Genomic DNA, 27,950 nt, shown 5'->3' with positions numbered 1-27,950 from the left:
CTGGGTTAGTGCCTTAGACCGGGATGTTCCCGGGCGCGGATCACTGGGCCCAGAGCTAGTCATAGATAACGCGCATAGCCCAGGCGTTGAGCCCCCGGCGGACACGAGTCGTCACCCCCTTAAATATGTTGAGGCTCTCGTATCATTTGAGAGTAGGTTTGGACATATCGCCTTTGACGATAGGTCCCCCGCATTGGGGCAAGTTATGTTCGCCCCAACCCAGTTTTCCCTCCCCTCTATCCAAACATTTTATGCACCATGTCCTCATTCACAAGTCGCTGAGCAGCCGGGTTGACACACAAGAGGCGCGAGAGGGGGAGGTGGGGATCAGAACCGGGTATATCCTGGGGAGCCTGCCAACCCGTCCTACACTATACGCTAGACATACGCATTGATGGCACACACGGGAAAAATCACAATCATTACATTGAATGTGCGCGGCATGCATACCGCGCGTAAGAGATATTCCATATATGCATACCTTAAATGCCATCATGCACAAATTGCGTTTCTACAGGAGACACACCTCACAGCGGGGGAGGTGGTGAAACTACGCAGGCGTTGGCGGGGAACCATATGTGCCACATCTTATTCGGCCTTTGCCCGAGGAACCCTTATATGGGTACGTCCTGGGATCCCTTTTCAGGAACAGTCTCATATAACAGACCCAGACGGCCGATACGCACTAATGCTGGGCCGGCTGGACGGTCAGTCAGTACTACTGGGCAGCATATATGGGCCTAATGCCGAACAGAATACATTTTGGGAAGCGCTGTCTACTCCCTTAAGCACATACACGCAGATACCCTGGATCCTGGAGGGAGATTACAACTGCGTGCAAGACATAGCACTAGATAGGTCCCACCCACCCCATCCAGCATCCCCCATAGTGACACAGGCAAAGCGATTTGCAGCATGGGCACAGCACTGGTCCCTAGCGGATGTTTGGCGAACTCGGAACCCTACCACCAAACTCTATTCGTTTCACTCCAGACCGCATGACCTTAGAGTGCGCCTGGATAGTTTCCTCTGTTCCCCCACTATCCTCCCTATTGTTACAGACACTGATTATTTAGGTAGAACCATATCAGACCACGACGCTCATACGATAACGCTTTGGTGGCGCCCGCCGCATCCTCCTGTCCCCACTTGGCGTCTCCCTAGGGATAGCCTTGATGGCCCAGTGTTTAAACAAACTTTAGGGGATCACATTGGCCACTACTTTCAGGAGAATACAGGCACGGCCATCACACGGGCGCAGGAGTGGAATGCATTTAAGGTTGTAATGCGGGGCGCCTGCATTCGCCACATCACAGGGGTCCGACGGGTTCTGGAGCGTGATATCCAAAAGGTGGAGCAAAAGCTGGCTGAGCTTACCAAACAGACTAATACGGCTATAACCGTTCCGGCCCAGATAGCCAGCGCTGAGACCGCTTACGCTGAGGCGTTGGCCAGTATGCACCGGTTTAATTTCACGGCATATGCAGCGCGGGCTCACGGGGAAGGTGACCGGACGGCCACGCTATTGGCGTGGCTTGTTAAATAAGACTCGAGCCTTCCACCCATCACGGCCATTCACAATGCTCAAGGCATTCTAGTATATTCACAAGACCTAATCCTTGGAGCGTTTCGAGAACATTATGCATTATTATATGCCAGCCCTCACCCCCCGACATCGGATGATATCATTTCTGGATTCCTGGACCGCATAGGGTTACCCCGCATAGATCATGACACACGTCAAGATCTCGACGGACCTATCAAGGCGACCGAGATTAGGCGCGCGATGAAGGCACTGGCGACCCCTAGGGCTCCTGGACTGGATGGCCTCCCACTAGAATTTTATCATGCCTTCGCGTCCCAATTAGTCCCGCAACTGGAGGCTCAATTCCAGGCCGCCCTAGACGGGGGGGCCCTGCCCCAATCTATGTGCGAATCAGTCATAGTGTCCCTTCTTAAGCCGGATAGAGACCCACTCCAATTGGGATCTTACCGACCCATAGCTCTATTGCCGAAAGATTAAAAAATTTACGGGAAGGTCCTGTCAGACAGGTATGCTACAATCCTTCCGCAGTTAATCCATCCGGATCAGAACGGGTTCGTCCCAGGAAGGCACACCTCTTATAACATCCGGCGGCTATTTCATGTACAGGACCAGGTGCGTGAGCAGTTTCCACGGGCGGCGTGTCTGGTGTTGGACCTCGAGAAAGCGTTTGACACTCTTTCGTGGGCCTACTTGTTTCAAGTCCTGCAACGTATGGGCATAGGACATAGACTGCATGCCTATACTCGGCTCGGCTATTCCGCGCCCAGTTCCAGAGCGCGGATAGGTCCCATGGTCTCGGACTCTTTTCCGGTCCGTCGCGGCACCAGACAAGGATGCCCACTTTCCCCCTTGCTCTTCGCTATGGCCATGGAACCGCTGGCAGCACCGCTCCGTTTAGCGGGTGAGGAGTGGGGCATCCCAATAGGAGATTCCACCCACTCAGTATCACTGTACACTGATGATGTACTCATATATGTCCGGGATGTCACAGCCAACTTAACTCCAATATCACGTATCCTACACGACTTTGCGAGGGTGGCGGGCCTTAGGGTCAATTGGTCTAAATCCACGGTCTATCCCCTAACACAGGACATGGCCCCATGCCGAGTACGAATGGGGAGTGTGGACCTTTCCTGGAGCCCCCAAGCGGTACGCTATTTAGGAGTTCGACTGTACCATACACCGAAAGATATATATGAGGGGAACTACCGAAAAGTGATGGGTGGCATTCGCTCTTCTGTTCACTTTTGGCAAGATTTACCATTGGCGGTCACGGGGAAGATAGCGGTCGCGAAAATGATCCTGGTTCCGCGTCTGTTGTATCTCTTCTCCAACCTCCCGGTGGTTCCCCCCACGATCCTTTTTTCGCGAGCTCGATACTCTGATGGGGTCCCTCATCTGGGCCACTGGTCGCCGACGTATTGCTTTGGCAAAATTGCAGCTGCCCCTCGACCAGGGCGGGCTAGCGGCCCCGTCATTCGAGGCGTATTTCCTGGCCGCCCAGCTGCAATGGGTGTCACGCTGGACAGCAGACCGGGCACGGGGAGTGCTGATCACCACAACAGGGCGTATTCAAACCCCCACTGTTCACCGCATGTTACTACCAGGTGCAGCGCCGATCCCGGCTGGGCCCCTACAAGTCAATACGGCCCGCCTGCCTGGCTCGTATCCATCGATTGGACCGGAATGCACCCCCGTACTCTCCACTCCTGCCACTGATAGGGTTCCCCAGGGGCCGAGTACATTATACGGAGAGCATGCTGCAAACATGGACAGACCACGCCGTGACAGAGGTGGGGATGTTATTTTTCGAAGGGCGCCTACAGACATTTGACGCGCTGGTTGGCGATTTCGAGCTTCCCAGGGGACAGTTCTTAAAACATAGACAGCTTCTCACGGACTGTCGCAAACAGTGGCGTGTGATTGATACGGAACCCCCCACACACCCGGTCATCCACGCGATTTTGCAGAAGGGGCCAGGACGGCACCTAGTCACTTGGATATACAGGGCCATATGGACCCTGAGGCAACCCACACTTGTACCCCTCAGGGAACACTGGGAAAATGACTTTCGCAGGCCGCTACACGACAGGGAATGGATCAGGGCCCTTGAGTATACCAAAAAAGTGTCCCATAATTACCGCTTCAAGAATATACAGTTACACATCCTGCATAGGGCGTACCTCACTCCTGAAAAACTACAGAAATACTTTCCTGATAAAATGTTTGCCTGTCCTAGGTGTTTAGAGCCGGCTGCCTCTTTCATACACATGCTTTGGGAGTGTCCGACACTTCACAGTTATTGGAGTGCGATACACACCGCCCTTCGAACAGTCACGGGGTTGCAAGACCTATACACATGGGAGGCCAGCGCCTTGGGCATTCATGGGCGGCACAAGAATAAGAAGGTGGAGAGGCGTTTTGCTTTCCTGGAGCTTATCCTGGCCAAACGATGCATTACCATGCACTGGAAGACACCAGAGGGACCCCCCTTGGCGGCATGGGTGGGGGCAGTTAAGAAGTGGGGGAAGGCGGAGGAAAAGCTACTTAGAACAGAGGAAGCCCGGGGACATCGCAAACACCCGATCTCCCAGCCCTGGGCGATGCTAATGCACTCCTTCGCACATGAAACATTACCGGCGGCGGGCCTGTGAACGGTCAGCTCTCCGGGGGCCTCCGTGACTCAGGAGCCCGCTCAGGGCGGCACGCAGGAGTCCCGGGCACCCGGCGGATCCTAAACTACGGACTGCAAATGTTCCCTCATTAAGCCCACGCACAGAAAAGGATCATTACGCCCGCCTCCAACCCCCCCTCCCCCGACCCTTCTCAGCGCCTGCGACACCCTAACATTATGATAGGCAATGGCACTGCTCTCCGACGCTAGACTCACACTGCTTATATTCCAAGGTATGGTGCACTCCCCAGTTTATATACCCCCAGTTCGTTAATAGTAACCAGGTGGCTGTACTTCCATGACCTATGTGATACTCCACACAGGGGATATAGATATAATTAGTAGCCCCCGTTTGGTGCGGCGTCCACAGTGCACACTAGTGGGCTGGGCCCAAGCACAGGCTTGGGTAGCCTGTTTTTAGCTCAGAGATAATGTGGGGACCATAACACCCTAGGCCTGCGAGGTCTGCTGACCGCAAGAGCAGCTTCTGTATATTTTTGTTCCTGGGCTCATACTTACTGCATTTCCAGATGTGAAAATGTATGCAATGCAATGTTTTTATTACAAATGCCAATAAAAAGAGTTAAAAAAAAAAAAAAAGACTGCTCACTGGGAAAAAAAACCCAGAAACAATTTCTTTCAGCATATATACCTATGAAAGAAATAATGTAATGTGTGATGTATTTTTGAGATGTAAAATAGTTTAACTTGCATTCCATGGAGGCTCTCCATAGGAGGCAGAATAGTACACCTAACAGCTAATAGCAGGAGGTAAGAGACAAATACTTCTCTGATCTGAGCCAAAGCCCACTGTGTAAATATTCTAAAGAATTGGTAACAATAGTCTTTCTGTCTGTTGTGCTGTAAAGCCAGACCTAAAAATGAAATTCCTTGATATTATCTTCCGGGCATTGCCAAAGATCATGGTCAAATTATGGAACGACTCCCTGGCAAAGCACCTCTGTTTACTCCAGTTGAAATAATTGTCTGTGCCTGGCCAGTTTTTGTGAAACCTTGGTTTTAAAACAGCAGCCAGCAGTCTCTAACACAACCAACATTCTCAAGTACAGAACCCCAGTACAGAACCCCTGTGCAGGCCCCATACCTCACATTCTTTTAAAGTATATGAAGTTATGATGTTTTCAAACGTGATTGCCAAATTGTTTTGGATTTAACTTTGGATAAACTGAGATTTTATGGGGGGGCAAAGGAAAATTTTTGAAACATTCACGAATATTTAGAAAACAAACGTAACTTTTTTAACATTATTTGCACGTTTGAATAAACAATCTCATCTCTCCTAAGGTGTAAAAAGTTTTCAGAAATTTGAAAAACAGCAATGTTGAATTAACTGTTACAAAAATGATTCAAGATTCAGTGTTATTTTTAGTGAAAAAGACGTACCTTTTAGAAGTATTTGAATATCTTTATAGGTTCTGGCTATTTACATTTTAATCATATATTCGTTAGAGAATAATATCTACAACTGCTTCAAAATTGTCAAGTTCTTTGCTCATTGTTCTCATTGTGCATGTCGCGGTAGCATACTAATTACATGATCACCAGTGCTGGTAGGAGCTTGAAGGGTGCTAGGTCACCCCGTAAACAGTAGCCACAATCATTGTTAAAAAATGGAATAAAGTGTGGCATATGCTCTGAAATTTCGGTCTCAAATTGTACAAATAATGTGTTTCAGGCACTCTGTTAGAACTTTAATGTTATTTTCACAGGTCTTTATATTTTTTGTTGCATGTTCCCTACCTTTTCCTGTATACAAAAGCAAAAGTATAGTTCTTTACCATTGCATAACTTTATCTGTTCTTGCACGTAGGTGATTGCCCGTTGCCACATAGCCCTCAGACGGTCAGCCAGTTGCCCTCTTTGAGGTCTGACCACAATCATTATCCGGCCATCGATGAGGCACTCCCACCAAGTAAGCTGCTACTTTTGCACATTTATTGCACTTTCATAACCACCCACCTTGCGGCAGTCTTCTTTGTAGAGTCTGGCTTCCACATCTGCACACATAGCGCCTGATTCGCAAAGGTAAAACTGCTCTTTTGTGTAAGTTTGCTGTTCTTTTTGCCATTCACAAACTAGGAGTTAATAGTAAGTTTACAACTGTGGAGTTGGTGTGGACAAGTTTGCACATAAAAATATAGGACATGCCTATCTTTGTGAATCTGGGGCCATATGTATCAAAAAAGAGTTTTGCGATTCTCAAATTGCGATTTTTAGCGAATCGCAATTAGAGAATCGCAAAATGTAATGTATGTAGGATTTGCTAAAATTTTTGCGAATCCTACATATTCCTTAGTTGCGAATCGCAAATTGAGAATCGCAATTAAGGAATACCTTCCTATTCATTCCTATGGGCTAGGAGGCCCATAGGAATGAATGGGAAGACATTCTCAATTTGCGATTACCAATTAGAGAATCGCAAATTGAGAATGCAATTTCAAGGTTGCAAGGGTGCCAAAAGGACACCCCATTGCACCCCTTAAATCTGAATGTGTGCACATTTTGCGCACATACATGCCCTAAGGGCATGTATGTGCGACATATGGCACTTTAAAAAAATCAAAAAAGTACTTTTTTAAAGAAAATCGAAAATTACCACCAACTTAAAGTTGGTGGTAATTTGCAATTCCTTAAGGCCAAATAGCAAATTTCTGGTGCTTCCAGAATTGCATTTAAGAAATCGCAATTTGCAATTCCTTAATTGCATTCGCAGAATAGAGAATCACAAATTTTGCAATTCTCTATTTTGCGATGGCCTTTGGGATGATACATCCCAAAAACCTTTTCCAATTCGCAAACGGGCCGATTCTGAGAATCTGCCCGTTTCCAAACAGGAAAAAGGCTTGATACATATGGCCCTTAGTCCCTAGTGTTTCGCATATTTTTGTATTGTGTATTTAGATTGCAGCGGATGCCATTGAGTGAATGAACAGGAGATGCCTATCATAGAAGCACTAGAAGATGTTATTCACAGGTCCCGTGGTTCCAATATTGAAAATGGATTCGCTGAATTATTGTTGGTAGTTGATTAATTTAGAATTCTGTTTAAATGCATATTTCTTTTTAGGTTTCAGGCCCGAAAATATCTTTAAAAAAAACATTATACTACACTTTTTAATCCACAACTAACATTAGTATACTAGAGACCAATCTTGAAATTGTAAATTTTTTAGATGCCTCATAACAAATCATAAATTAGTAATATATTGTTATGATCAAGGTGTTTCACGTACACCCCTAAGAATGACGGGAAAATGATTGTCAGATCTTCATTCCCAAATTACACAGTGCAGGACTGCAATTTTGGTGTAAAAAACAATTAAGGTTTGTCAATACTCACAATTACACAACTGTGTGGATGTTCCTCATATTTTTGATGGTCGCACGGGGACCCTGGAAACACCTAGCATAGTGTGGACTTTAATTTGAGCAGGTTTGCGTTGAGGCTACTTTTAGCAAATCGGGACTCGATTGAATTATTTGCATTCATTAATTGACTGACCCTGCAGAGGCAACCTGTTTAACATTTAACATGAAACAAATATGCAGCACTATTGGTAATTGTAAAAATAGCCCTGCGGTCCGCCGCAGCTTGTGCTGTTTGCACGGAGAGGCCCTGCTCAATACTTTTAATTAGTGCTGCCATAATTCCTGGTTGTTTTGCCTTGCATTGTAGGTTAGCGGTCTAGGCATTACTTCTGACTCACCCATATCGGCTGCAATACAGTGCGGACACACGACACTGGCGTGCCAAAGGCTAGCCCATCTGCGTCCACCCGCACCCAAACGCCACCAGGAGCCAGTACCCCTGCCCCTGCAATAAATGCAAAAACAATAATTGATGGACAGAATGCAGAACAATGTCACACACGACACTGGCGTGCCAAAGGCAAGCCCATCTGCGTCCACCCGCACCCAAACGCCACCAGGAGCCAGGACCCCTGCCCCTCCAATAAATGCAAAAACAATGATTGATGGACAGAATGCAGAACAATGTCATACATTCACCCCAGTACAGAGATCTGGGCCTCAATCCATCGTTTTTTTGCTCACCATGCCATTCTAGTTTGAACCCAGCCATATGCAACTCAGTCTTGACCCTGTGCCTCATGGGAACAGTCCAGCCCGAACTGCCAAGCCAGGTCCTCCCTGGACTGGAAACAAGCATCCTAGGACCGGTTTCGGGGTTTCACCCCTCTTCAGCCAGGATAGCTTGACTCCAATGGCATAGAGAGCACGGGACTCACGTCTGAGCATACCCATCCCACTCGGGGTGACAAATGCAAAAACAACAAATGAAGGACAGAATGCAGAACAATGTCATACATTCACCCCAGTACAGAGATCTGGGCCTCAATCCATCGTTTTTTTGATCACCATGCCATTCCAGTTTGAACCCAGCCATATGCAAATCAGTCTTGACCCTGTGCCTCATGGGAACAGTCCCGCCCAAACTGCCAAGCCAGGTCCTTCCTGGACTGGAAACAAGCATCCTAGGACCAGTTTCGGGGTTTCACCCCTCTTCAGGCAGGATAGCTTGACTCCAGTGGCATGGAGAGCACGGGACTCATGTCTGAGCATACCCATCCCACCTAGCTCCCCTCAAAACAACTCTCAACTCAGCAGCCAGAATGGCCACGGGAGTTAGGAAATACGATCACATCTCACCAGCACTCAGAGAACTAAAATGGCTCCCAGTTGAATTGCATGTCAGCTTCAGAACTGCCTGCCTCACGCACAAAGCCCTGCACACAGGAAAACCTGACTACCTGGCTGCCAAACTCAAGTGGGCCGGTCAGACAAGGAACCTCAGGAGCTCCAATACCCTACTACTCATCCATATGAAAACACGCAAACAAAAAACCACTGCACGGTCCTTCACCAGAAACGCGCCCAAAATCTGAAACTCCATCCCAGCAGATATCAGGACTATCCCGTCATTCACAAAATTAAAAAAACACCTAAAAGACCTTTTCCTCAACCGGTCCCTCCCGAACAGATAGCCACCGCCTAAACGCAAATCCCTGCTCGCCGTAGCTCCCCGACACTGTATAACTAAGACCTACCTCCTCCTTGCTCCTTGACCCCTTCCTGTTCCCTCCTTCCTCAAAGAGGTTCAACCCAAGACAACGTGCACCCAATGAGGTTATCTCAGGACCTCTATGCTGCACAGCACACTTGGGACTTCCGAACCAATATGTATACCACTGTTCTATTGTGTGACTCTTGCACTAAAACTGTTGTAAAGCGCTCCGATACCCCCGGGTCCGGACAGCGCTATATATAAAACTCCTTAATAAATAAAAATAAATATATAAATAAAAATATATGTCAGCAACTTAATCCTCAGTCAGAATATTGCAAAGTTTCCTTTGACATTGCAGTCTTCACAATATAAGAAATAGGTCAACTTCACAAAAATGTTCAGGTGGAATTTTAAATTTGGACAGTGCCAATGCTGGGTTTTGCATTGGAATCTATTTTGAGATTCACTGGAGACATGAAGTCGGATTCAAGTGTATAGACGGAGCATTACTTGGATGTACTTAGTAGTCTGCTTACATTTCGTTCAATGCAAACTAATTATAATTTTGTAACTGCATGTGCCAATTCCCAAACTTTTTGTTGTGATTTATATAGAAATTTCAACAAAATGAATTTTAAACGTACCTGCGACTGAACAGAGGAATATTCTGCTTGTTTAGGAGGTTTTTTCCTATGGCAGTGAATCATTGATTCATGGAGAATTTTTGCAGATCATATACACCACCACAGGTCCATCATCTTGGGCCTTGAACAGGGGTGTCTGTGTTCAGGGTGCTGCATTTACGGTGGCAGTTGGGACCAGAGTAGGGTGAGGGCCACATTATCCAAATTCCGGCTGTTTTTTAAATCCCAGACAGGGGTCGGGGTCCCATTTGCCTTGGTTGCATTAGGGCTCAGGGCATCATTGCAATGCCACTGGCACTGTGTGGCAGAAAGTCTACTTTTTATAGGTGCGCTCATGTCAAACATGATTGCACCCACAGTGTATCTCATTTGATCCCTCAGATTGTACATTGGACAGTAGTGGGGTGTGTAAAGAACAAGGAACCATCCTTGAGAATTCAATTTTTGCCCTTCAGAAGCCGAGGTCTGCTGTCAACACTGGGCTTGTTTTGTTTATAGTGACCGGCACTGTTAGTCCGACCAACTCTCCAAGCCATGTGCAAGCCCCAAGCCGTCCCTACTACAGCCCTAGAACGCACACATCCATAGATTACATTAGTGTGATTGATCGTCAGATCCTAATATCACCAGTAGAGGGCAGTGTGTCCCCGTCAGTCAAATACCGTTTACAATTGTAAACATATGGCCTACTTTCGAAAAAAGAGATGCGTTGCACACATAGCTAATTAAAATCTATGAAGTGAATCCTTCATAAAAAGAATAGCTGGCTATAAACCAAGTGTTGGAACACAAAACGTATAAAACGTAATTTTTACAAGATGTACGGGGAAAGCAGTACACGTGATGTGACCTAGAAGCAAGTTCATTGTGCAGAATTAGTTCACGTCGCATTAGCACATTATTACTGAACAATCCGCACCTGTTTATTATTCTATGAGTGCCAGGGCGTAACGGTAAATACTCAATTCATGTACACAAAATTCGCTCATAAATCGTACATCAGTGGCTTTACAGGGTCTGCACAGGTACACATGGCCCCTTGGTTTACGAAGTCTGTACACTAAAACATCTTTTGTAAACATTCTTCATTTGTATCGAGGAGCGTCAAGGAACACTAGGGAACTCTATTCATACTGCGCGGACTCTCATTGGCTGGGACAACGCACTCCGCTACAAACATAGAAAAAAGTTGTGTAGAAATGGTTGCTGCACTTGAAATATTAGATGCACCGGGATACATTGCCTTACAAGGTGACCTAAAGATGTCCAAACCGAGGGGCATATTATCAAGCACCGCGTTAAAATTATCGCCTCTTTAGCGGCAGAAAACTGCCGCTTAAAGCGGCGATAATGGGCTTGATAATATGCCGCAGAGAATTCCCATAGAAGCCCATGTTGACACCAGAACATGGGCTTCTATGGGAATTCTCAAGGGCATATTATCAAGCCCATTATCGCCGCTTTAAGCAGCAATTTTCTGCCGCTAAAGCGGTGATAATTTTAACGCGGTGCTTGATAATATGCCCCCTAGTCACTTAAGTTAACTACCAACTTTGAATCCCCTAATAACCTCCTCTCTCTTAAGACCTATGCTCATCTCACCTTGTTGCTACTGCCTGTTTTCAGGGTCGGACTGGGAACCAAAACCGGCCCTGACAAAGTGCTCGGCAGGCCCCCGGGGGGGTTGGGGGTGCCGCCGAGCTCTTTGCCAGGGCCGGTTTTCGGCCGATTTTGTTACAGTGCCGATTTTGCAGCTATGCTGCAAAAATGGCCCTGTAACAAAACCGGCCCCCAGGGGCCCAAAACCAGCCCCCACCCGTGCGGCGCACCGGGGGATTGCCCGGTGCCCGCTACGGCCAGTCCGGCCCTGTCTGTTTTACCAGTCCTCTTCAGTCTATACAAAACTATTGGCTTAACTTTCCCAACTCTGGCGGTCATCCTTTCTCGCCGGGACCTACCGCTCTCATTCTCCCCCAGAGCCTACCAGTCCGTCTTCTGCCCTCCTAACCCTACGAGGTCACACCATCTCTCCACAACACTTTTAAAATGGCAGAATTAGGTGCAGTTTCCCACACTTACTGCACTATTTACAACTACCCTAGAAGTGCAGTATATATTAGAAGGTTTTGCAGCTCTTCTTAAATACAGTTGGAGTTGTGGCCCAATGGGTGCCCACCACATTTGCTTTACCTAGACCACGTTTCCCTTACCCAGACCCCTGGTATTCCTCCAGAATATGGGCACTTGCAAACATTTGTCCCAGGGGCCAAAAAATTGGTCTGTGATGTGACGGAGGGTGCATTTGATGCCAGCATGGTGGCAGTCAGGGATTTGGGCAGTGGACACAAAGCATATACATCTAGTAGTTAAATTGCATAATGTCAATGCAGAAAACCTGAGATTAATCACAGCTTCTCCATTTAACCAAATTGTCTGATCCTAGGCAATTGTTTTATTTCACTTTTCCTCGTTTTTCTTCATTATCACATATAAGAAGACCTAAAAAAAAACATGACTTCAGGATGGGCGCTGTACAAAACCTTCTCCTGTACTTGATTTAATAGACTATAATGTTGTTCTTGTATAATAAGAACCCAGGCCCCCTAAAGAGGGCACATGACAGCTGATTTGCCTCTTAGTTCAGAATTGGCATTGTTGTCAGGGTGGGAGGAGGAATTAATGTTTCTAAATTCATTTTTGAAATATATCACTGTGAAAAAAATACTTCTCAATGCACTAATAGAATTGGATGTACTAAGAAGAAACTTCATCATATTTGTACACTTTTGCTGCAGGATGTCTTTAAAAAATGAAGGTGTGCCTAGAGTTAAACAGTGCAGTACACCTTAGTTACTTCCTTTATTCGACTTAAATTAACCTTTAAATAAATGCTTGCCCGTTTACTTAACATCTTTTTGATGTTAGTGCTGAGTTGGGTAAGCAGCAGCCCAGTGCTGCTCTTGACTGAGAGGGCCGCATGTGAAGGTCTGGAGGGCCGCATGCGGCCCCCGGGCCGTACTTTCAGTATCATTGTTCTAGTAGTTCCCATTATCTTACTTCATGGTCTCCCTTGCTGCTGCGTATAACCCGGAACATACTTTAGCTTTTTCACAGTCATAAGAGCAACCTCCGTATGGAAATGTCAGCAGGTACCCTACCATTATGAATTTGTAAATGAAGGTTCAACACTTTGCGCACACTTACGTGTTCACTTTTGAGAATGGGTCCCCAGTTACATTTTGTTTTTTAAACAGATACACTAGAGAAAAAGTGTCATAGGTGCAGCAGTATTTATAAATGCTGGTGTTCTGCCCATATAGTCAAAATTGCAGATTCTCCTAGACAGTGGTTAAAGTAGAGTCTTAATTTTATTAAAGACAAAAGAAGTGACTATTATACAATATATTTTCCTGTCTTTTATTTACACAGCACATTTAAAGTACACTACAATTCCCACAATCCTGCACTTATAGGCAGAAAGTAACTAACACAAAAGAACACAAAACACTATAAAAAAAAAGCAGTCCACCTTTAATTTTCTCTTTTTGTGACTGTTTAAAGTCTATAGTACACAGAAGAATCAAAACAAAATCAACAGAAGCAAAAAAAACAGGAAGCAGCCAAAGGACTTCTTCTCTCCGTTGATCACCATCCTTCAATGATGTGACTTCCATCTGCCCTGTACTTGCCCTTCCAGATGGTCCATGTTTAAGTGCATGCGCCTGTTGATTGCTTACTCCAAAAGCCCTGCCATGTCTGCAAACATTCTGAAAGCTTCCGTGCTACCAAAGTGAGCTTGCTTTCTAGAACAAAGTTGTGACAGTGCCCAAGAGGATCCCTCAATAATTTAGGAAAACTGGAATTAGGATTGAGTAATCCCTTGACAAATCTAGGAGAGAGGGAAACCAAGATTGTGCCCACCATAGTTGAGTTACCGAATTGGTGCTTGCTAATTTTCTGTAGATCTGAGATATTCATCTGTGTACCATGACAAAGGGTGAAAAAGCATAGATATTTCCACCAGGCGATACATGAAGCTAGCTTTTGCTATATGATCTCAAGATTAAATATTTCTTTAGCTAAGCTGTCAATGGTGAAGTGAAAAGATCTATATTGAAAGAACCCCACAGTCTGTTCACTGTAATGAATACCTGAGGATTCAAACACTACTCGCTGCTTTCATGCAGGATCCTTGAATACCAATTTGCAACCATATTGCATTGACCCAGAAGGTATTCTGCAACTAGACAAATCATCTGCTGAAGGCAAAACTCTCAGATGGATCTGGCCGATTCCAAAAAAAAGCTTTGATCATATTCCCTAAGTCTGTTTATGTACTTGATCTCTGTGAGGTTGGCCATCCAAAGCAGTACGGAACACTCTACCCTGTTTTTTTTTTTTACCAGACTCCAAATTGCAAAGGAGCCTGCAAAAAGTTCTAAACAGAATATGTGCAATGACAACTCCCTCCTGGACCAACCTCCCCAGTTAATGACTGCCACATCTGGCCACAGCCCCAAAGATTTGCATCCGATTCTGAGAAAAGATTTGGGGACATAGGGAATATAGCTCAACCACTCCAGGCTTCTATGTGATTTAGCCACCAACTTTCTTTCTCCCTTGATTCTTGTTCTAAAGGAGTCACCTCTGAGTATTCCAAATCCCTCTGCAGATGCCTTATCTAATGACACCGAAAGGTGCTGTAGTAAAGGGGTTTTGGAAAAACTGCTTGAATTGAGAGAGAGAGCTGGCCCACCAGTTTGCCAAATGTTGAAGGGAAATCGTTTGCCGAGCAAATGTCAACCTCAGTTCCCTCTTGACTACCCTAAGCTTTGATTCTGGTAACAGTAGCTCCTTCTCTGAACTTACCAGAAACCCCAAAAATTCCATAACCCTTGAGGAAATTAGTTCTGATCTCTCTATGTTGCAATTGAAACCCAATGATTGTTTCAACTGTATGGCCATCTGAACCTGCATCACTAGCCTCTACTTATCCCATCCTATAAATATCATCCTAATTCCGTACACCACTGGCTCTAAGGCTCACCCCCAGAGGATTTAACAGCTTGGTCAAGAACCAAGGAGAGGAGGAGAGCCCAAATGGAAGGGACTTGAACCTGAACACCTGCCCTTGCCAAATGAACTACAGATATTTCCTGTTCTGCTGACATATTGGTACTCTGAAGTAAACAACTTTGAGATCCAGCAGAATTATCCAATCTTTTGGCAGATGAATTTCCCCGAGATGTGTGATTGTCTCCAAATGACAATAAAGGACAAACTGGTTTATTTCTCTCATGTTTATCACTGACAATTCTTTTGTTCTTTTTCTGAGCCAAAAATATATCCCTGACAATGCCCCTGGTGTGTAGGAGACACAGTTCTGTTGCTTCCGTCTCCAACGAGGTTTGTATCTGTATGGTGGCTAGTTTCCATCCCTCTTAGGAAAACTGTATTGGTGTAGGCCATCTGGTTTGAACTATGGCTGCATAAAAATCTATCTAAAAAACCCTCACTGTTTGCAATAAGCAAGGGTCACTTGATAAAGCCCCAACCATTGAACAAAGAGAGCTAAACTGCAACAACCTTTACAAGTGGCGAAGACACAGTGCGGACCTTGAGCTCCCCCTTCCTTTGATTGGCCTCGTCTGAAAAGAAAATTTCTTCTCCTTCTTTCTGTGGGAAGAACATTGGTCCAGAATATCCATATTGCTGCAGTATTTGGGTCTGCATAAGCCTGCATGGCCTTGGATCAACCCCCATAACCACAGGCTCTGGGACATACCAATGAAATATGCATGCTTTGTCCAGGGAGGTAAAAGCTTAAACAGATCATCCAACTTCCTTAATAAAATCATCCCTGAACAACGATCTTCGGCTATTAACCCAACATCAAAACCTGCCAGTTCACCAAGCTTAGGAGCAATGCAGAACAGTAACCCTTTGCGCCTTTCAAGCAAAGCCTTGCCTTTGCATTGCCAAGAAAACAGATCACCCTATAGGCCCAGCTAGAAACTTCTTCTGAATCCAAGTGATCCCCTGTGTTATTACCCTCCTCAGTTGCACAAAGGATTTGAGGAACGGAATCCAGAGTATCCAATCTTTTCTCTTGACATGAGGCCCATGCCCTCTCATAACTCCTTCTAGGGCCCTTCCCACCTCTACTCAAGAATGTCATATTCTTGCCAGCCAAGTCTGGTGTCCTAGTCACATTACCGGAAATAATCAGTTTTGGGCATTCCGCCCTCATTTTGGACCTGGTGCTCCTGTCCACCTGGGCCCTGATTTTAGACTTTATATATTCATCATCAAAAGGGAGAGGCGCCCACTCAGCAGACTTTGGGTATCGTATCATGCCATGCTTTAGCATAGGGTTGCCTCCCTCATCCAAAATAACAGCTTGAGGGTTGTCCCCTCTTTTCAGTTTTTTTTTACAACATTTATACCATTCTCATCATCATTGTAGAAATTATCGTTGTTAACAACAATCATCAAAATGTTGTGAAATCATGTCAGGTTAAGGCCTCTTATCTGAACCTCCCATAGAATCTACTATCGGGTCTTGCCATATTGACCATGGGTCATCATCTATACACAGAAGTGAACCACCGCTATTGTCATCTCCTTATACCAATGAGTGGAAATATGATTCTTTTTCATAATTCCATTGCCACCTTGGCTAAAGAATTCTGCTTGCTGGAAATGTACTCTGCCGCCCACAGTTACAGACAACTTATGTGATATTGCACCTGCCGCTGAGTTACATATCTCCAGGGCCTCATTTCTAAATGATGATGAGACCACTCTGTGGATTGGATTAGACACAGGAGTGTCTAACATTTGCAGAGGTTCTTTTTAAACACCTTATCTTCACCTGCTTCTTTTCTAGTTTTACCGCAGTCCCCATAACAAGCAATTGATCCGAAAGAAAGGGCACTCACAACAGGGGAAATGGAAGTATTTCACAGATCCATTATGAGGGGAAAATCACATCATATTACTTCAGCTTTTATATCTGAAAAGTTCCCTGAACTCCACTTGCAACAAAGTAAGTAGCTTCTAAACATTATAGTTAGAGGAATTAAAAGCACATTGCTGTAGGCGAAATACATACTTCTGAACATAAACAACAAAAAAGTATTCATAAAGAGAAACAATCACAAGAGTGGTTTGGCCTTCCAAGCCACTGCCGGATGACTCGCATCAATGTATCAGTGTATCCAAAGTGCCTGTAACTGAATGAAGAAGCTTTAACTCAGCAAAGTCTTCAAGCAAACAACAAGAGTGAGTATGTTAACATAAATGTACGTGTAGGCTGCACTAACAAGCAAGAAATACACAATGGCAAAATCTGAAAATATGCTCAGTTCCTAAAGCACTGTTGAATGAAACAAACTAAATCTTTGAAATGGCAAAATGCACAGTTTCAAAATGCACTTAGCATAGAAGCACCAAGAGAAGAAGAAGGTAAAGGCAGGCAGCTCCAAATTAAAATGGATGGTGTCCTTCTTTTGAGTTTGTTACTTCCTGCCTGAAACAGCAATATTGTGGGAGTTGTAGTGTACTTTAAACGGGCTGTGTAGATAAAAGGCAAGAAGAGAGACTGCATAGTAGAGCTTCCTGTCTTGTAATATAATGTATGGATTACCTTGACCGCTTGCATCAAATTTAAGGGATTGATTCTGAACATTATTCAAACATGGCCTGATTCTGGAGTGAGCCTCATTCTCACCCGGGGGTCAGTGCCCAGGTGGAGACACTGTCCTTGGGAGCCTATCATTAAAATCAGGTCAACGGTGGTGCTGCATAACACTTTTTAGGTCTCGCCTGACCCAGCGCATGCGCTGGTCTGGCGAGACTTATTGAGAGGACTCCAAAAAGTGCTACCAGGCCAGTCTAGCGCTACAGTGCATGTGCGCGGGTGCGCGCACCGCGCTTTACCACAATTACTTTCACTTTCTCGGCCGCACGGCCGCTTTGATGTTTGATCGTGATCGCGATCACTTTCACTTTCGTGGCCGCACGGCCGCTTGGCATAGCCAATAGGTCTCGCTTTTGGGACCTTATAAGTATTTAGTTATGCAATTGTTGCATGGCTAAACACTTAGGTGAGATCTATTGGCTATGCTAATGCTTGTTGTCTTTTAACATTTGTGCTTACCACTTTCACGATCCAGTGGAAATCATAAAATTTCAAATATTTTAATGCTATCTTTGACATCCTGTCATTTTTTGATGCCCTCCCACATGTGCAAGGCAAACACTGCTTAATAGTGGAGCCCCATCACCATGCATTCAGCTACTTTCATTACTGGGCATTATAAAATGCGCATACATGTCATAAACGTACCTATTAAAGTGTCGGTACCGCAATTTGTAGGTGCCCTATACCCATTTCTTCACCTCTCCAGAAAAACTAAAACGAGTAAATGTTAAACAAATGATATTACTTAGGCACTGTGCAGGGCACCATAGAAAAAATTGTGTGTAAACACAAATACATTTATGTTAGGTGTCTTTGTAAAACTACTAAGGAGACCAGTTTAACGATTTCATGCCAGGAACACACATTTTAATTTAATTCCTCTGGCAAGAACGTCATATTTAGTTGACTGCCCAGCCTCTTACAATTATGAAGTTTGACAACATAATGTGAACATTTGGACCAAAAGGAAGAAGCATTGGCAGAACCAAATGGTCTGGCTTGTATTTTGAGTCTTGACTGACTAAAACAGTAAACAAATAAGCCTGCTGTAGTGAAAAAAACAAAACTATTACTTTCTGCATACAACGCATCTGTGACTTAAATAATTTACTGTGAGATGCTACAGTATACTTTTGAGATGTAAATAGTCCTTGATGCATTACAATGCAACTGCAAGAGGACAGAATGATACAACAAATGGCCAGTGGCATGAGGTGAGACAGTAATAATGGGTAGAGCCAAAGCCCACTCTATATATTTTAATGTATTGGTAAAATTAGGTATTTCAGACAGCGGCACTGCCAAGTGTGACCTAAAGATGTGTCTATTTTTCATTGTTCTGTAGTAGAGGTGTGTCAGCCAGATGTCTGGCTCTGGCTGAGCCCAAGGTCAGCTGGGACTATTGAGCCAAAAACAAGCCGAGCACATTTGCCACTCCCTCCTTGGCTCCCATACCATCACTCATCCATCAGGAGGAAAGGATGGTCAATGGGATGCTTTTCATATTAATTCCCTGAATAATCCATCAGCAGTGGGAGGATAAGTTGAAGGGGAGGGCTGGGTTAAAGATGCAGAGAATTCAGCAGCCTTTTCCATTCATCTGCATTCAGAGACAGCCCTACTGCAACACACTCCAGACAAGCAAGGAAAGTAATGAACAGAGTGCAGAGAGAGTGCCCTCTGATAAAGGCGTCCTCTTTTCATTGCTGGTGTTCTGGTCTCATCAGCATAGGCATCTTGAATACAGAACAAGAGATGCAGGCGGTATGTGGTTAATGGAGATTGTCTCATCTTCTGACGGACTTTGGGATTTAGGAGCCAGGTGGTCCAGGCTCCACTTAGCAGCCATGACAGTGTTCAAACACTGGGCCGCAGGCCTGTCCCTGGAGTTACAGCACTCTTTTACCCAGGATCACCAAGAGAGAAGAAGGAAGCAGGGAGAGCCTTGATGCAAGTTTAATAAGAGAAGAGGTAGATCGGGAAGGGATGGCCTCACAAAGGGCAGAGATTGCAGTTTACAGCCCCCACTGTTTTTCAGGACTGATCTGACTTTTTTGTGCCGGCTCGTATTTTGGCTCTTAGAGATTGCTTTTCCCATAAATTCTCTGACTCGCCCACCTGAGTCCCCCAATTCAGATCACATATTCCTATTGGGCGCATTGCTGAACATTAATGTATTTGCTTAATCAATGTTATAGATTATTTACAATAAGCTAAATATAGGATTTTTTTTATGTCAGACTGGGAAGCTCGAATAGACAGCCACGGAAGAGTATTTTATGTGGACCACGTGAACCGGACCACTACGTGGCAACGTCCTACTACAGCCGCCACCCCAGATGGCATACGAAGATCTGGTTCAATCCAACAGATGGAGCAGCTCAACCGGCGGTAAGACATGCTTGAAAGCATATAAGAGCAGTAAAAGGAAATATGGCACTGAATGAAAGAACAGCTTTGAATTTGCTTGCCCAATTACAAAATATGCATTTCTTTATCATAATATACAGCGTGGCACCGCCAGTATCTTTTACCTGCTACTTGTCGCTCATGCTGCAATCATTCGTCCATTTTAACAATAAAAATAGTTTATTTTGCAGCACATCCCCCAGCTCACTTCAAAAACATTCGCTGGCATCAAAACCAAGAGACTGTCTCACCAAGTGCATTGTCGCAGTAGGTCTCCATAGTTTTATCTGCATTTTCTAAGGCCTTAGCATTGAGGTTGGTCAAGTCAAACAGTTGTTAACGATCATTATCTCGATACACAAAACAATTATTTTTTTATTTTTAAGGGCTTTATTAGTTGTTGTCAACATTTCCAAAGGAAAGTCACTTTTATTAACCCATAAAGTGAGGAGGTGAGTCGTTCCCACCTTCATTCAAACCTGTGGCCTGCTGGTTTCTGAGCAGGCACTCCAATCCTTCAGCTATCGGAGAAACTCACTTAGCAAGCAACTATTAATTAGCAACTATTAATTAAAGAAAGTAGAGGGGCAGTTAGAGGAGGAAGATGCACAAATAGTGGGTGAAGTTGGAGGACAGTTAACAAGACACGGACATACAACCGTTCAAGTTTATTCTAGTGTTTAGTCTTTTTAAAACCATTACAATAAAAAAAAAATCATAAAAACCTTTTGTGCGACATATAACAGGAAGAATCAAGTGAGCAACAAAGGAACAGCATAGCAGTTGGATGTGGTGTGAAGAGGAAACATGTGATCCAAATGAAAGGGTCAGAAAAGTTGATGAGGAAACAAGTAAGATGTCTAGCTTCATATGACTTGCCTACGTAAAGTTGACGCCTTTCGCTGCCATGTCTACTTGCTTCAGGAAGCCTATGAAGTCCTAAGCCATGGCCGTGCAGAATAAAAAATGAGCGGTCTCTAAAGGTATTGATGTGCTCACCTATGCGAAAATTATAGTCTGTGAGAAACAAGCCCACATCACCATGAACAACTCCACTCAAATATCCATTGACCAGCAGTATGTGGGGATCCATAGCAGGCAGGTGCAGAGGGTTGCAAGGCAAGCTAATTTACGTATACCAATGTTGCCCACCATCAGCATGTAAGATAATGAATACATATTTGAAGATGTTCAAACTGTTTTGGCATGGGCGGGTTTAAAATTAAAGACTTGATTTTAAGTTTGGGGAGTAATGTGAAACTATCTGAATTCTAGAGGAAGTGCTAAATCTGAAGGAATATTGATTGGTGGAATATCCTTGATCATAGGGATAGCATGCAGAAGGGTTGTGTGGCAAAATATCAAGTACAGAAATATCGAGCAACAAGAACATTATAGAAAAAATACCACAATTTATAGATGTACTAACATATTTGTAAATATGGATTTTCTATCCTTGTCTCTAAATCTACATATCTTAAAGAAATATATATTTATTTATATTGTTGCAGTACTTGTACATGACATTAAGTATAGTAAACCTATGGTTACTTATATATACTTACTTTATTGATATTTTGGTTGTAAATATATTTACTATGATATTTGTGTAGCTTAATATTTAAAAATCAGCATTCCGGGTCCACACCTAGTGGAGGAAATATTGCAGTTTAAATCTTCTTTGGATTTTCTGTATTCAACCTTAAGTTATTTGAAAAATACTATATACGACACTGAATGCAGAGGGAAAATAGTGATTCAAAACATTGTCCCACTGTCAAGGTTCTCTTCAAAATTGGTTCACATTTATTTTTTATCCATCATGATCTCCAACCAGCACGTGTGAAATTCATGTTATTCAAAATATCTTAGTTGAACTTTGATTTGAGTATGCATCTCAGATATTGATTTTAGTTTTTAAATTAAGCTTGTTCTGTGGTTTTAGAGTCTAAAGATGAGGAGAACCTTATAATGATGTCTTAATCAAAATTTTAGTGTTGCTACTGACTACTCCAGATTTACCACTTCTAAAAGAATAGAATTTTCCTTTACCTCCCGACTGTAAATAAAGCAGCAATTCTGAAAAGTAATGGACCTCTGGAGATCGAGTTTTCTGGGAATGATGGATGGGTATAAAATCTAAGAGCCATTGCAGACAGCCTTGAAAACAGGGCTATAATAATATCTGCGTATGAATAGATGTTTATCTTCCAAATAAAGGGCTTTTTGAAGTGCCACAGGTAAATAAATGTCTTTTCTGATATACTTTTTGGACAAAATGTTTTCCAACTCTTTTGAAGAAGTCTGACCCACAAAGTGGTGCTTTCAGTCATAGGCACAAATAGACTAGCTCTCTGATGTTTGACAATAACATTTCCTAATTGTAAAGTGCGAACATATCAGCCAATAAGGGTTACAAGGCGCTGGTGGCCGTCAGGGAGATTAAGTGAGCAATTGTCCAGAGTCACAGGATGCTGAGCTGCCGCCTGCGATCGAACAGTGAGCCACCGCGCACCAGAGTCACCCTCTCTGGCCACTGCGCCACGCCTCACCCTCAATTTAAACAACTTGTTGATAAATAGGATTTTTGTATACAATTGTTTAGCCCAACATCTCCACAGCTCTTCAACACATTTCATGAATGTTTAAATTTAAATGAAAATGAAAGTAATCTGATTTACTCACACCAAATGTACGAATAATTAAATCACCCATCTGCCTCCGGTATCTAGTGCTTGCAGTCGTAGAACTTTAAATTCAGGTGTCATTTGGCCAACAGTTTAGTACCCATTTTATCGACCAAGGTAAGATGAAAGTTTCAGTATTCCTCAGACTCATGACCTGCAGGCTGTACTCAGGCACAATGAGCCATTAATGTATGATGCTGGTTTGGAGATATGTAGTGACTGTGTCCCACATGTAACACTGAGTAGTAGACGTAACATTTTTTTATATCTCATCTGGATACAGATATCAAAATATCCAGAGGACTATTGCGACAGAGAGATCAGAAGATGAGGTGGACAGCCAAAGTGCGGAAAGGGCGGCAGGAGGATTGGGTGATTCTGATACAGACCTTTCACAGACAAACACAGGTTTGTAGAAGATGAGGCTTAATTTTAATTTAAAAAGTTCATGAGAGTTGTAAGCTAAGTGATGTATTTGTATCCATTCATATGTTTACGATGTTGAGTGCCACTAAGTTGCCAAGAGGAGACGTGAGAGCACAGATGATGGCCTAACACATGACATCGCATGTACTATGATAGCACATCTGACACCATCAGTGACATTACAAAGACATCTTTACTGATTACATAGCAGGTGAGATACCGAGCTATAGGTCCTCCTTAACCAAGGGTGCATTACTAAAGGATAGTCCACTAAAACAAGTGCAGCACCGCCTCTTTCACAGGTCAGGAACAGGTGTTGTGACACTTAACAAGTTGCGGCCTTTAGAGGCCCCCTCAGGCAGAGGCTTGAAGAGTTAGTGCCTGCAGCTACACACACATCCAACAGGCCCTGGGTGACCTCACCCCTCACCATCTTAGAGAGAATTATAAGAAGGATCAGTCGTCACCTTACTCCAAACCACAGGAATAACTCCATAATTATAATCTTCCCTCAACTAGAACATACCTGAGTGACCTCTCACATGTGAACAGTAGGAAGGGATGCAGCACAAGGGAGAGTCGGCTGCATGTCCTTTTCTATCATCATAGTAACAAAAGTTTCAATAGCCTAAGAAGCCCACACGTGCCTGTTTTCCTCTGATTTGGTGAGTTGGGTGTGGCAACATGCCATCAGTTTGACTGTTCCCTTTGATGTAGTTAAATAAAGGAGGGGCATGATTGCCGCGTGGACTTGTCAAGGTTCAGCAGAACACTAGAAGGGAGTAGTCCTGAATATCAGTACCCCCAGAATACCCCAAGATTGAGTATCAGAGTGAGGAGCACACTGCACAAGGCCTCCTGCGAAGTTGACTCTCAGAGGTCAAAAGACATTAGTCGGTGTCCCCGAAATGTACCTCAGTAGCTGAAGATGCTGAGATGAAAGTTCCAATCTGTGGTGCCTTACTTCTGCTACTCAAGGGTTTATAGTAATGGCTGTGTTGATGGTGGTATGAAAACTTTAATTGGTCATGGCTGTGTGCAATATTACATGTGATGTCATCTGATTAGAAATGGCTTGGTTGGGGCAAAGGGTGTGTGCCCTAATAAAAACTGTGTTTCTGAACTGGTGCAAGTTTAGAACAAAAACCTGAAGTAATGTAACCATTTATTCTATGGATTTTCCCTTTCTTATTTTGAAATAGTGACGGCTACAGCCTCGGTGCTAAATTAGCTATCAATGTATCAATGCATTTATTTGTTTCTCTCATTGGCATAAACTGACAATAATAGAGCACTTTTAGCCATGATGTGAAAACAAACACATTTTTTATTTTATCGTTATATGATTTTACATTTTTTTAAGTGTGCAAACAGCAGAAATGTTCCACAGTAGGGCCTCTGTTCTTGACTGTGGAGCATACTGGCCTCTCTTACTCAATACTTACCGAATCTGGGCTGCGGTAACTTAGGTAGTCATCTCTGGGACTGTAGGTCTCGTCTGCAGACTGTGATCTATTGTCCAATAGATTAAAATATTTGCATATAGAGGGCTTTGGGTGAGCTCCTTACTCTTGATTGGGTGGCTTTATGGTCTACCTCTTTCCCCTACTTCTTTTCATTCAATTGAGGTATTTCTTGGTATATTTCTGCCTTAGTTACCATCTTTTCAAATGAAGTCTCATTACCAAGTACTCAGTGCTTGGTCCCTCTGACCTTTAAAATACAAAAGGATACAGTGGCAGGTAGCCACTGCATGCAGCTTGGTAAATAGAGGGCTATATTCAGCAAGAAGACTGACTCTACTGTATGAAAGTATCTTTTCATTGATTTTACTACCCCTCCTCTGGTCCAGCGCCTGGATGCCCTCACGGGTGACAAAGTAGCGCTCTACAAATCTACTAATTAATTGCTTGATTGGGGGTCATAAGGCAGTGGCAGGAACTTCTGGAACAAACTTGTTCATCTTCTCAAATCTCCAGACCTTGCTATTCTACTAGTCCCTCATCAACAAATAGGAGGTGACTGGGAGCTGAGGGTGGGGCAAGAGGTCCACACTGTGAAATCGCCAGAGTTTGAAGGCAACATGATTTCACTTCATGCTTCCCATGATTTCTTAGCGAATTAATGTCCTTACTTTGAATTAGAGAGTAAATCATTACCACTACCAAATAAAAAACATAATTCTCTGTGCTTATTGAGGTACACAATAGATCCTCCTGACCCTTCTCTCGAAGTGAAGGTCCCATTCAGATGCTACATACAGTCAATAGTTCAAAAGCCAATAATGCCAAAAGCTCCTGGAGAAGAACACAGTCTACCTACGTGGCTACGTCCCTCCCATCATGAACTGGCGCAACAGCCCACTGAAGTCGTTGATGGACTGCTTGCTGCACTCGCTAAAACTTTTAAATAAAATAAACACACTGTGCTGTGCGATGCTATTCCTTTTACCAAGGGGCAGCTCCTCCATTTGATCGGCGAAGCGTTGCCCGACAAAGAAAAGTTCGAGGCCAGAGCGGAAAAAGAAAATGGTGATAACGTTTATTTATTACCATTTTATTTTTCAGCAACCAACCAGTCCCGAACTGAGTGTTAGGGCGGGGCCATTGCTGCTGAGTGGCAACAGGAAGCTGTGGGCTGAAGATTTTAAATGCGCATGACTCTTTGGCCAGCTGTCTTGCAACGGCCAGCCAGACATGTGTATTTTAAAACCTCCCTAACTCATCTGTCTAAGACAGCAGGGTTCGAGAAAGTGCAGACCTCCAGTGCTATCAAGAGCACTGAGAGAGCCCGTTACTGCCAATCCTGGTGCTTCTCTCATGCTGGTGACAGCAGCACCAGGATTGGTTAGGGGAGTTGGCTGGGCCCCACATTGGAGCCTGCCTCGAAGAGAGAAGACCGATCAATGAGGATGCCGTGTTGCGCAGGAATGTAAGTGTAGTTTATTTAATTTTATTTTTTTAATTCTGTGCCACCCACTCGCCACCCTTGGTACATGCCAGCCGCCACTGCTTTTATCCTTGTACATGGCATACATTCTGTCATTGTGCTAGTAGTGTATCTATATGTACACCATAGTAAAGCACTTTGCTCATCACAAGAAAATAATTCACAAAATAAAAAACCTTTGCATCTGAAACAAATAAAATAAAGACAAGCGCATTATGCATACTTTTGGATCCATCCCCCAGATACATGCCCCAAATAGCGGCAGAACATTGGCTGGCGGACCCTCTCCCATTAGATGGGATGCTTCACACGCCAACCCCTGGCAGTAATGTGCCATACACAACAATCACTAGTACGGTTGCTGCATGGCATAAAATTGGTAAGCGACTTAACGCCGCGTTCCTTTATTCGCTGTTACTACCTCTTTCCTACTATCCTCAGCTGCCATTACTCCAGGAAACAGGGTTCCGTAAATTATGTGCCAGAGTGCACGCTGCCACATGAGAGGATCTTTATCTTCATGGGAAATTTCGTTCCTCTGACCAATTCTTCCAACAGGAGCCTCACACCCCATTAGATACATTTTAATATACGCGCCTGCGACAGGGAGCCTGCGTTGGTAGAGCCGCTGCATCGTATGCTGCGCGCTGAGAGCCCAGGGCATCTAGTATCCACACTCATAATATACATCTCCAGCAACCAGGGTCTACACACATGGCATTAGCGCATTGGAACGCAGATCTAGGCATTGACATTACACCCGAGCAGTGGAAATACTGCTGTCTACAGACGGCGCACATTTCCGCTAGTTGCAGATTGCGTATTATACATTATAAGTATATCCAGCACATATATTACACTCCTGTCAAATGATACCGCTTCAAATTGAGAAACACAGACAATTGTGACAGGTGTGGAGGCCCAGGGGCTGGTTTTCTGCACCTGGCATGGGAATGCCCGCAGGTGTTGGCGTACTGGGTGAAAGTATTCGAGGCATTGGCGCAAATGACATCCTTGACGCTGGAATGCAATCCACTCACGGCGCTGCTTGGGTACACAGAGAAGCTCCCCAACTCTTGTCGCCGGTATGTTACACTGGCACTGTTACTAGCAAAGCGTAGGGTGGCATTCAAATGGGGCAGGGGCCGCGCCCCTAAATTCAAAGAGTGGTTAGACGATCTGATATACAGCCAAGATCAAGGGGGTATATATGCTGAAACATTACCTCACAAATCCCGACCCAAAGACATATGGGGATCCCTTAAGCATTATCTCCTACTTCACACTGGCGAGGATAACACAAACGCATTGATGGGGTAGGATGTGAGATGAGGATGCAACTTTAACATACAATGTGAATAAGGTAATATGTGTTGATTAGATTTATCAGCCATGAATGGATATATAGTCGGCAAACGTGGGGCTACTGGTAATGCTGGGTAATTTGTCCGCCTTTGGATGGTCCCAGATATTGCTGACATGCTGAGATGATCCCTTTTGATGGGGTATAAGGATGAGTTGTGTAATGGCCCACGCAGGAGACTGCATGCGGCATAGGCCTCGATGGAGGTTGAGCATAACTGATGGACCGAAACCCCAACACTGCTTCATCATAATCTGTGGACTGTGCATGATGTACAAATCTGCTCTAATTGTGCATTTTTTTATGTCTGGGATTTGTGTACTGCTGATGTGCTGCATGCATTATATGCTGTTCTTATTTGTTTTGGTAACAACATCACAAACTTAATAAAAACAAATTTAAAAAAAAACAACAAATAAAATAAAGAGCTGACAACAGAATGATGACTGCAACAGGTTATGTGTTGCCCTAATACATTAGAAGTCCTAGGAGAAAATATT

At 44.2% G+C, this 27,950-nt stretch overlaps 1 protein-coding gene across 6 annotated transcripts in view; it reads left to right on the top strand.

Moving 5' to 3' along the window:
- HECW1 (HECT, C2 and WW domain containing E3 ubiquitin protein ligase 1) overlaps window positions 1-27,950 on the top strand; it is a 979,761-nt gene that overhangs the window by 783,820 nt on the left and 167,991 nt on the right. For all 6 annotated transcript variants that reach the window (XM_085607418.1, XM_085607421.1, XM_085607420.1 and 3 more), the window contains 3 exons: window positions 6,052-6,153; window positions 19,857-20,007; window positions 22,996-23,120. In XM_085607418.1, coding sequence (XP_085463544.1) covers window positions 6,052-6,153; window positions 19,857-20,007; window positions 22,996-23,120 — 378 coding nt within the window. The remainder of the gene's footprint in view (window positions 1-6,051; window positions 6,154-19,856; window positions 20,008-22,995; window positions 23,121-27,950) is intronic.

This window comes from Triturus cristatus, chromosome 5_2, assembly GCF_964204655.1.
Source record: "Triturus cristatus chromosome 5_2, aTriCri1.1, whole genome shotgun sequence".
Classification (NCBI taxonomy): domain Eukaryota; kingdom Metazoa; phylum Chordata; class Amphibia; order Caudata; family Salamandridae; genus Triturus; species Triturus cristatus.
The sequence above is the reverse complement of the archived record's forward strand: the minus strand, read 5'-3'. Positions and strand labels throughout refer to the sequence as shown.